This window comes from Engystomops pustulosus, chromosome 3, assembly GCF_040894005.1.
Source record: "Engystomops pustulosus chromosome 3, aEngPut4.maternal, whole genome shotgun sequence".
NCBI classification, from domain to species: Eukaryota; Metazoa; Chordata; class Amphibia; order Anura; family Leptodactylidae; genus Engystomops; species Engystomops pustulosus.
The window spans coordinates 219,353,115-219,364,551 of record NC_092413.1 but is presented as its reverse complement, the minus strand read 5'-3'; the positions used below and the strand labels follow the sequence as shown (position 1 = coordinate 219,364,551).

Below are 11,437 nucleotides of genomic sequence, written 5' to 3'. Positions count from 1 at the left end.
CTCCCTCTCCCCTCAGCACAGGCCCCATTATGTAGCTCCCTCTCCCCTCAGCACTGCCCCCATTATACAGCTCCCTCTCCCCTCAGCACAGGCCCCATTATACAGTTCCCTTTCCCCTCAGCACTGCCGCCATTATCACGCAGCTCTGTCACTTTCCCCTACTGACAATAACCGACTCTGTTGCCAGGTTACTGCCGCGCATCAGACGTACGGCGTGCAGCATGCCGGGAATTGTAGTTCCTAGAAGGTAACGGGAACTACTGGCGGGCGGAGCTAAGCCTCGGTCACGCCTCCTCATGGTTTGGTGCTATGGGGTGACGTCACTCCTCCCCTCCCTCTCCCTGTTAGCAGGGCTGCAGCGGCGAAGGTCACGTGATAAAGATTAGGGGGAGACCCGGGGCTGAGCGGCCCCCGACCGGGGAGCAAAGGCCGTGACCCGCACCCTGCCCCCTGCTGGAGAGGTGAGCACTGACCCTGCCGGCACCCGTACCGTATGTGCACAGGAGGCGCGTAATATACAGAGAGACGCCTATACATACAGCGTAATATACAGGGGATGTGCATATAGATACAGTGTAATATACAGAGAGACGCCTATACATACAGCGTAATATACAGGGGGATGTGCCTATAGATACAGTGTAATATACAGGGGATGTGCCTATAGATACAGTGTAATATACAGGGGGAGGTGCCTATAGATACAGTGTAATATACAGGGGGATGTGCCTATAGATACAGTGTAATATACAGGGGAGGTGCCTATAGATACAGTGTAATATACAGGGGATGTGCCTATAGATACAGTGTAATATACAGGGAGGTGCCTATAGATACAGTGTAATATACAGGGGATGTGCCTATAGATACAGTGTAATATACAGGGGAGGTGCCTATAGATACAGTGTAATATACAGGGGAGGCGCCTATAGATACAGTGTAATATACAGGGGAGGCGCCTATAGATACAGTGTAATATACAGGGGAGGCGCCTATAGATACAGTGTAATATACAGGGGAGGCGCCTATAGATACAGTGTAATATACAGGGGAGGCGCCTATAGATACAGTGTAATATACAGGGGATGTGCCTATAGATACAGTGTAATATACAGGGGATGTGCCTATAGATACAGTGTAATATACAGGGGATGTGCCTATAGATACAGTGTAATATACAGGGAGGCGCCTATAGATACAGTGTAATATACAGGGAGGCGCCTATAGATACAGTGTAATATACAGGGGGAGGTGCCTATAGATACAGTGTAATATACGTGGAGATGGCTATAGATACAGTGTAATATACAGGGGGATGTGCCTATAGATACAGTGTAATATACAGGGGGATGTGCCTATAGATACAGTGTAATATACAGGGGGAGGTGCCTATAGATACAGTGTAATATACAGGGGGAGGTGCCTATAGATACAGTGTAATATACAGGGGGAGGTGCCTATAGATACAGTGTAATATACAGGGGGAGGTGCCTATAGATACAGTGTAATATACAGGGGGAGGTGCCTATAGATGCAGTGTAATATACAGGGAGATGGCTATAGATACAGTGTCATATACAGGGATGTGCCTATAGATACAGTGTAATATACGTGGAGATGGCTATAGATACAGTGTAATATACAGGGGACGTGCCTATAGATACAGTGTAATATACAGGGATGTGCCTATAGATGAAGTGGAGTATATCCAGTGCTCTGCTGTATGTGGTGACATATGTTGTACGTGTCTCTCAGGTTTGTGCCGTGCACCCGCTCTCCGCGCTCTTTCCCTGTATATTGCGGCCGGTGTCGCAGCCATGGAGACCAACCTGCAGAAGAGGAAGGAGAACCGCAAGGCGCTGCGCATCAAAGTCATCAGTATGGGCAACGCCGAGGTGGGCAAGGTAAGGGGCAGCAGCCTGGCATGGATAGAGAGCACCCAGCAGCAGGATGTATAGGATCAGTCACCTACAGGTGGGATGTACATAACTGCTACACGTCTGTATCTCTGCCCCCACACATGTGTATACCGTGTATCCTGCGTGACATGCGCACAAACAAGATGTGAAATATCACACGGTGATAAGTATGCAGCCTATTTGCTGTGACACTTAAAATCTGTCCATTTCCTTCTGACCCTCCTTGAGATGGTTCTACTCTATCATTGGAGTCCAGCTGCATTAAATTAAACTGATTGGAGGAAAGGCAGATACCTGTCTATATAAGACCTCACAGTTATCCAAAAGCACAAAGAGTATTCAGGTCCAACAAATCAATTCTTTATTTAGAAAATATCATTAAAAAAAACACATAACAAATATAGTTAAAAAAGTCAAAAATAGAACTCCAAATAAAACTCCAAGGAGTGACGTCACCCCAAGGACCAAAAATTGTATAAGTGCATGGAAACTTAATGGGTAAGTATTACTAGGGGTAATAATACCAATATACCGTATTTTTCGGACTATAAGGCGCACCGGATTTTAGGGCGCACCATCAATAAATGCTTGCTCAAACATCTAGGATCATATATAAGGCACACTGGACTATAAGGCGCACCTGATTATAAGGATGAATGACCAGCAGGTGGCAGACCTGTGCACAGTTCAAGTCAGCTGTTGTCTGTAAGTACAGTTCATATATAAGGCGCACCAGATTATCAGGATGAATGACCAGCAGGTGGCAGACCTGTGCACAGTTCAAGTCAGCTGTTGTCTGTAAGTAGGGTTCATATATAAGGCGCACCTGATTATAAGGATGAATGACCAGCAGGTGGCAGACCTGTGCACAGTTCAAGGCAGCTGTTGTCTGTAAGTACAGTTCATATAGAAGGCGCACTGCACTATAAGGCGCACCTTTGATTTCTGAGAAAATCAACAGATTTTTTGTGCGCCTTATAGTCCGAAAAATACGGTACACAAGGCACAATGTCCATATTTGAATAACTCCATGTGTCTAAAAACATCCATTGGCTAATTTTACATACCCGTTCAGAAGACTCCTGGATCCTAGGTCGTGGTCAATTTCCCCACCGCGCGTTTCGCGTTACCTCCGCTTCCTCAGGGGGAATAAAACAACGAAGTCTCTCCTCACTATATATCTGACTCCTACTATTGGCTCCTCCTATCAGCATCTAATTCGACCAATGAAAGGGACCGTGCTGCTTGCACCATTTCGGGGGCAGGTATATGGCCACAAAGACGTAACCCTGACCCAATTGTGCACTGCCCCACTTCCGGGGCGTGGCTACATTCACACGGGATGAATCCTAAAACAGGGACTTTGATCGCTCATCTCTAGTTATCGGGACATATCAGAAGCGGCAGTTACGTTATCGCGAGTCCGTGTCTACGACCTAGATTTTTTTTTTAAAACGTAAAAAATAATACATAAGAAATACATAAGAAATACAAAAAAATACGGTGACAAGTCAAATTCCATTAACGGAACACATGCCCATTCACGTGAATGCCCTCGTCGTAGAAGCGCATGCGCAGAACGCCGGCTTCCCGGACGAGGGTGCGCAGCTACGAGAAGCTGCGCGCCGAAGATCTCAGGGTAGGAGGAGCAAAGAGGCTACTGGGGCGTGGAGTAGTCGCGATGTGTAGCCTCCGCTCCGGCTACTCCACGCCCCAGGAGCCGCCTTACAAAATTTACATATTAGGGTATTAAAGATTTCAAAAAGATAGCTGGGACGTGAGGATTAGCTCTAAAAAGTGCCATCCTCACGTCCCATACATCCACCTACCACCTGATCTACCTTTATAGGTAGAATCGTGGTGGAAGTTCCCTTTAAATACACTCTTCAGTACATCTTCACTGTACAGGCAGTCCCCGGGTTTACATACAAGATAGGGTCTGTAGGTTTGTTCTTAAGTCGAATTTGTATGTAAGTCGGAACTGTATATTTTATAATTGTAGCTCCAGCCAGAATTTTTTTGGTCTCTGTAACAATTGGATTTTTAAAAATGTTGGATTGTCATAAAAACCAGGAGTAACAATAAAGCTTCATTACAGACGCCTTTAATAACAGGTATATCTGATTATTGCAGCCTAGGACTAAAGTACAGTAAATTACTAATATCCAGAGGTCAGTTTGTAACTAGGGATTGTATGTAAGTCGGGTGTTCTTAAGTAGGGGACCGCCTGTATTTGAATAATAGAAATAATCACTGAGTGTGCAAAATACTCTTAGAAACGTCTTCATTATGACGTGCATGATAAAAGTGACTAAAGTGCTAATCTGTGCATATCAAAAAAATTTCTACACAAAATATCACACTAGGACATCATTACAATGAGTGTTGAATAAAAGTGTTAAGACGTGATAACCGTATTTTTCGGACTATAAGGCGCACAAAAAAAATACTTTGATTTTCTCAGAAATCAAATCAGGTGCGCCTTATAGTCGGGTGCGCCTTATATATGAACCGTACTTACAGACAACAGCTGCCTTGCACTGTGCACAGGTCTGCCACCTGCTGGTCATTCATCCTTATAATCAGGTGCGCCTTATAATCCAGTGTGCCTTATATATGAACCGTACTTACAGACAACAGCTGCCTTGCACTGTGCACAGGTCTGCCACCTACTGGTCATTCATCCTTATAATCAGGTGCGCCTTATAGTCCAGTGCGCCTTATATATGAACCGTACTTACAGACAACAGCTGCCTTGTACTGTGCACAGGTCTGCCACCTGCTGGTCATTCATCCTTATAATCAGGTGCGCCTTATAGTCCGGTGCGCCTTATATATGAACTGTACTTACAGACAACAGCTGCCTTGTACTGTGCACAGGTCTGCCACCTGCTGGTCATACAACCTTATAATCAGGTGTGCCTTATAGTCCGGTGCGCCTTATATATGAACCGTACTTACAGACAACAGCTGCCTTGTACTGTGCACATATCTGACACCTGCTGGTCATTCATCCTTATAATCCAGTGCGCTTTATATATGAACCTAAACGTTTTAGCAGGCATTTATTGATGGTGCGCCTTATAGTGCGAAAAATATGGTAAGTCATGATGAGGATATACATGATAAAGTGCTGAATAAAAGTCCAAAAAATAAAAACCCACAAGCTATAGAACATAAAAATATCATAACAAATAAAGATAAAGTGATGACATGGAATTTTGTAAGCGCCACTTACAGGAGGTGGTGCATAGATGTGATTATTACACATAACACTAATAGTACAACATGAGTGATTATCAGAAATAACAACTACTCAATACTTCCACCAAATAAAAAGATATAAAACTAATCGCACTCCTGACAGATAATGAGAAGAAATCTATGCACATCATCCCTACAATCACGAGCGTGTCTACACACGTCTGCAAACGTCCAACCGTCGGGTTCCAATGCTTCATTCATAAAGATACTTTGATCTTTTCATCGTACATGGACCACAGGCTGACGACTATATGTTCATAGATGTCATAGGAGGAGATCTTGATGTTCAAGTTGTAGCCGTTCATCATTTATTGTCCTGTGAGGATTCCATTCTAGATTAAATATACCAAAAGTCAATTAAAAACACAAAATGACAATAAAAATTAAAAAAAAAAAACAATAATGGTGGGGACATTATAGGAATGGGGCGGAGCTTCATTTCCCCAGTGGGGAAAATCGTGCCCAACTGAACAATCCACGTGCATGAAGCTTCTCCACGTCACCCCCTCTGATGCCAGTGTGTAGTCTCTCTCTATCCTTCATACTTTGAAAGATCTAGGATTACAGTTGTGATGCATCGTAACCCTTTAAGGACCTCGCCCGTTTTTTGTTTTTTTTTTAATCAAAAATCTTTAACTTTTTTTTTTTTTTTTTTACACGTAAAGAGAGCTGTGAGGGCTTGTTTTTTGTGTAACAAATTGCACTTCATGGTGACGGTATTTATTCTTCCATGCCGTGTACTGGGAAGAGGGGAAAAAATTCCAAATGCAGTGAAATTGGTGAAAAAAACGCATTTGTGCCGTATTCTTGTGGGCTTGGATTTTACGGCTTTCACTGTGCGCCCCAAATGACAGGTCTACTTTATTCTTTGGGTCGGTGTGATCACGGGGATACCAGATTTATATAGGTTTTATAATGTTTTCTTACATTTACAGAAATTAAAAACTCATGTCGAATTTTTTCTTATTATTTTGCCATCTTCTGGCGCTATTAACTTTTTTATACTTTGGTGTACGGAGCTGTGGGTGGTGTAATTTTTTTTTTTTGCGACTTTTGGTGAAGTTTTCGATGCTATCATTTTTAAGACTGAGCGACCTTTTGATCACTTTTTGATTTTTTTTTAAACATTTTTCTGAGTGGCAAAAAAAGTGCCATTTTCGACTTTGGGCGCGATTTTCCGTTACGGGGTTAAAGACCGTGAAAACCCGTTATTATATTTTGATAGATCGGGCATTTTTGGATGCGGCGATACCTAATGTGTTTGTGATTTTCACTGTTTCTTTTTATATCAGTTCTAGGGTCAGGGGGGTGATATAAATTTTTATTATAATTTTTATTTTTTTAACTTTTTTTATTTTCATTTTTACTTTTACTATTTTTCAGACTCCCTGGGGTACTTTAACCCTAGGATGTCTGATTGATCCTATCATATACTGCCATACTACAGTATTTTTCATCCTCATACATTACAATGTGCAATTAGCACATAGTAATGAATGGGTTAAATCCAGAGAGCCTCCGGTCTTCAGAAGACCGATCGACGGTCACCGATGACGTCACGGGGAGCGACAATCTTCAACAAGATGGTGGCGCCCACGCACATGGGGGCCGCCATCTTTTTGAAGCCTTTTTGAAGCGCGTGGGGGCCGCCATCTTTTTGAAGCGTTGGGAGCCTGGCGGCGATGTGTGTGGATGTGATGTATATGCTGTGACGTGTTGCTGTCTCCTCTCCTCAGAGCTGTATTATAAAGCGTTACTGTGAGAAAAGATTCGTCCCCAAGTATCAGACGACCATCGGGATCGATTATGGGGTCACTAAGTAAGTACCAAACCCGTCCCATGAGCTCATTAGACGCCGCACATCACTGTGTCCCAGGCCTGTACCTTCTATAGGTACCAGCGCTTAGATACAGTGTGATACGGCTCCATACTGGAACCTATAGCAACATAATAATGGGGCGGGGCTGTATACTGTAGCCTGATGACATCATCAGATCCGATTATATTCATCTATTTGACCCTTTTTATGGATTTTTATATATATAGGGGCGCACAGGAGCCTGGTGAGAGGAGCGGCCATCTTGTCTGGCTCCTCATCATTCACTCATTTCCATTTTTTAGGGTACAGATGAGAGAACGAGAAATCAAGGTCAATATATTCGACATGGCCGGACACCCCTTCTTCTATGAGGTAAAAAATTCTAAATAAAATTATTATTCACTAAAATATAGATATAAAAAGGTTACTGCGGTTGGAAGGAGGCGTAATTACCTAGACAGAGTATTGTGTCGCCATGGTTACAGACTACAAACTGACTCTTTTGTAGTCTGATCCATAATGAAAATCCTCCATCACTGAATATAGATTAGTAGGAGGTGGGCGGAGGTATGACTGCAGGATCAGACTACACAAAGCACGTGCGTAGTCTGTAACCGTGGAAACGCATATGTCTAGAGAGGAGCTGTGTACATAAAACGAGCGCGATTACTTTATTCTACAAGCTGTGCTGATTAACACTTTCACTGCCTCTCCTGTGTGCGTCCTCGCCCCCTCCCAGGTCCGGAATGAGTTCTACAAGGACACGCAGGGGGTGATCCTGGTGTACGACGTCTGCCAGAAGGAATCCTTCGACAGTCTGGACGCCTGGTTATCGGAGATGAAGCAGGAGATGGGGCCGCAGGGGAACATTGACAACATCGTCTTTGCCGTCTGTGCAAACAAGGTGCGGAGCCGTGCCGCGTCCCGGGCGTTCGATTGGGGTGACTACTGCTACAATGTATTATGGTGGTACACGGCGCCCCCCTGAGGTTAATACATGTCATTTCACAGATCGACTGCACCAAGCATCGGAGTGTGGACGAGAGTGAGGGGCGGCTCTGGGCCGAGAGCAGGGGCTTCCTGTACTACGAAACCTCTGCGCAAAGTGGAGAAGGAATCAACGAGATGTTCCAGGTCGGTGGAGAACTGAGTCGTATTGTGGTGACCAATCCGGCTCTGCTGCATCTGTACGTGACCCGTCGTGACCCTTTACTTCCCCTTTAAGGCTTTTTACTCGGCCATCGTGGACTTGTGCGACAATGGCGGCAAGAAACCCGTCTCCTCCATTACCATCGGCTTCACCAAAGAGCAGGCAGATTCTATCCGCCGCATTCGCAACAGCAAGGACAGCTGGGATATGCTGGGCGTGAAACCCGGGGCCACCAGGTAAAGGGGAGGAGCCAGGGATATCAATATGCATATATTCATGTCACAGCTATGATGTCATCACTGAGCGGAATTTTAAGAAAAGATTGTCAAAACGTCAAAACTCTCCCCAACCCCCAGCAGCAGCATAAAGAGAACTGTGAGGACATCAGCGGAGCAGAGTTCTCTCTATATCACACACTGACCAACCTGAGAGGCTTTACTCTGTCAGTGGGATTTATTCCTAAACCCCTCAACATCCCTACACCTCTCTGGATTTAACAATAGAAATCATTCATGTCCCTAGACCACCAGGGATACAATCACACTCCGAGGTATATAACCACAAACCCTGCCGCTTCCCTAGACCACCAGAGCTATAACCACAGACCCCTCCACTGCCCTTGACTAACCAAGGGTAGAACTGAAAACCCCTCAACTACCCTAGACCACCAGGAATATAACCACAAAAGCTCTCCACTACCTGAGATTACCAGGGATGTAACTACAGACCCCCTCAACTAACCTAGACCACCAGGGATATAAACACAAACCTCTCCTCTACCCTAGACCACCAGGGATATAAACACAAACCTCTCCTCTACCCTAGACCACCAGGGATATAAACACAAACCTCTCCTCTACCCTAGACCACCAGGGACATAAACACAAACCTCTCCTCTACCCTAGACCACCAGGGATATAAACACAAACCTCTCCTCTACCCTAGACCACCAGGGATATAAACACAAACCTCTCCTCTACCCTAGACCACCAGGGATATAAACACAAACCTCTCCTCTACCCTAGACCACCAGGGATATAAACACAAACCTCTCCTCTACCCTAGACCACCAGGCATATAAACACAAACCTCTCCTCTACCCTAGACCACCAGGGATATATACACAAACCTCTCCTCTACCCTAGACCACCAGGGATATAAACACAAACCTCTCCTCTACCCTAGACCACCAGGGATATATACACAAACCTCTCCTCTACCCTAGACCACCAGGGATATAAACACAAACCTCTCCTCTACCCTAGACCACCAGGGATATATACACAAACCTCTCCTCTACCCTAGACCACCAGGGATATATACACAAACCTCTCCTCTACCCTAGACCACCAGGGATATAAACACAAACCTCTCCTCTACCCTAGACCACCAGGGATATATACACAAACCTCTCCTCTACCCTAGACCACCAGGGATATAAACACAAACCTCTCCTCTACCCTAGACCACCAGGGATTTAACCTCAAATCTCTCTATCTCCTTAGACTACCAGGGATAGGACTACATTTCCCTAGACCACCAGGGCTATAGCCGCAAACCTCTCTACTTCCCTAGACCACCAGGGATATAACAACTAACCCCATTCACTTTCCTAGACCACAAGGTATTTAGCCATTTACTTTCCTAGTAATTTAGCCGCTTGCCCCCCACAGGTCACAGATTTAGGTTATTCCATAAGGAATATGACTCCTCCACAGATTCTACCCTTAACCCTTCCCCTGCTGTAGACCACCAGGCACAGCAAGCCCAAGTGCTTCTGGGTATAATTTTGGACACTCTTGGGGCTCCACTATTTGTTGTGTGACGCCTCTAGGTGGCGCCACGGCTCTGGTTTTCTTTGCTTTATGCTTTTTATTATGGTTTTTTTTTTGTGTTTTTTATCTATCTTGTAGGGAAGAAGTGAACAAAGCCTATCGGAAGCTGGCGGTGCTCCTGCACCCGGACAAGTGCGTGGCCCCCGGGAGCGAAGATGCCTTTAAGGCGGTTGTAAACGCCCGGACAGCGTTACTAAAGAACATAAAATAGACGCGGCTCATGGTCACTCCCGTCCCCCTGACACGTCCTGCACTAGAAGATTGTACTGGGGGGGGCTGCGGCGCCCCCTTGTGGACAATACATCGCCATGTTTATGTTACAGTATCGGCTGCATGCAGACACATTGTCACCTCTAATGGCTATCTATGCACAGGCGGAGCCTCACTCAGCGGGGGCGGTCCTAGCCGTATAAGCACAAGCAGGTTTGGTAGCTCCGGATCCCCCTGTCACCTCCCCCCTCCCCCCCCTCTGCTGTGTTTATTGTCATATCCCGGCCTCTGTTATTCTTCATGGGCGGGGTCAGAGGAGTCAATAATGTAACTCTTAAAGGGAAATGTATTTAGTTCTTCCCCTTTAAAGGGTTGGGCTGTCCAGATATTCCCTATATCCCTGTATATTCTATGGTGAGGGGAACTAAGAAGTGTCTATGGGTAGAGATATCACCCGAAATATGCAATGATTACAAGTATATTATATTATTATATATATGGAAGAGATATATGATGGTGTCACCGCACACGGATACAATATTATTATTTTTGCCGTTTTATGACATTAAGCAGTCACACAAGTATTATATATATATATATAAGTTATATATACCAGTCAGCAGCGGTGACCATCCAGACTGCAGCCAGTGTTATGTATTGTCCCTGGAGAGATGTGTAATTATACAGCTGCAATGTTAGTAGCAGCAGGACTGTGATTTATGGATTTATATTCCAGGATTGTAGTTTCTCAAAGTGCTCTGGGGGTGTCTCCTCACACTGCTGTGCTCAATTCTTTAGTAACCTTGGCCAGATTTGTGCCTTGTCACATTGCTGTCTCTGCGCTCCTTGGGCAGTTCGTTAGACCTCATGATTCTCATGTGCTCTGACATGTACTGTGAGCAAATATCGGATGCAGAAAATAGGGCATCGTTCGCACCGTGCGATATCTTCTTTTCGTTTCTGTGGTCCACGTGACCCTCTGTATTATCTCTGTTGGGAAAGATCACACACACTTGTAAGAGAAATGAAATATTCTATCTTGTGGTCTACTCACGAGTGTCTTGTAAAAATACACAAATCTAAGACTCTGCGCCATAAAACGCCTCCGATTTCTGCTTCCGATATTTGCTTCCAGAATAAATACCTACTGCTGAATCCCGGGAACATTCCTCTATGGAATTTCCGTGTTGGTTATTACGGCTTTAGTGGTTTGTTGTATTCCACATTGAACTTTTATTAA

At 44.8% G+C, this 11,437-nt stretch overlaps 1 protein-coding gene across 1 annotated transcript; it reads left to right on the top strand.

Annotated features, from left to right (window-relative positions):
• Nucleotides 1-236: 236 nt before the first annotated feature.
• Nucleotides 237-10,795, top strand: DNAJC27 (DnaJ heat shock protein family (Hsp40) member C27). Its single transcript, XM_072143863.1, has 8 exons — nucleotides 237-461; nucleotides 1,756-1,904; nucleotides 6,920-7,002; nucleotides 7,305-7,374; nucleotides 7,742-7,906; nucleotides 8,014-8,136; nucleotides 8,228-8,388; nucleotides 10,066-10,795. The coding sequence occupies exons 2-8, from the start codon at nucleotides 1,818-1,820 to the stop codon at nucleotides 10,196-10,198; spliced, it is 822 nt and encodes a 273-aa protein (XP_071999964.1). The 5' UTR covers nucleotides 237-461; nucleotides 1,756-1,817; the 3' UTR covers nucleotides 10,199-10,795.
• The last annotated feature ends 642 nt before the right edge of the window (nucleotides 10,796-11,437 follow it).

What these genes read in the sequence shown, in the direction of transcription:
- DNAJC27 (XM_072143863.1), top strand. Translation starts at nt 1,818, where the DNA reads ATGGAGACCAACCTGCAGAAGAGGAAGGAGAACCGCAAGGCGCTGCGC. An exon ending in GCAACGCCGAGGTGGGCAAG is followed by an intron (nt 1,905 to 6,919) that starts GTAAGGGGCAGC and finishes TCCTCTCCTCAG; the next exon opens with AGCTGTATTATAAAGCGTTA. An exon ending in ATCGATTATGGGGTCACTAA is followed by an intron (nt 7,003 to 7,304) that starts GTAAGTACCAAA and finishes TCCATTTTTTAG; the next exon opens with GGTACAGATGAGAGAACGAG.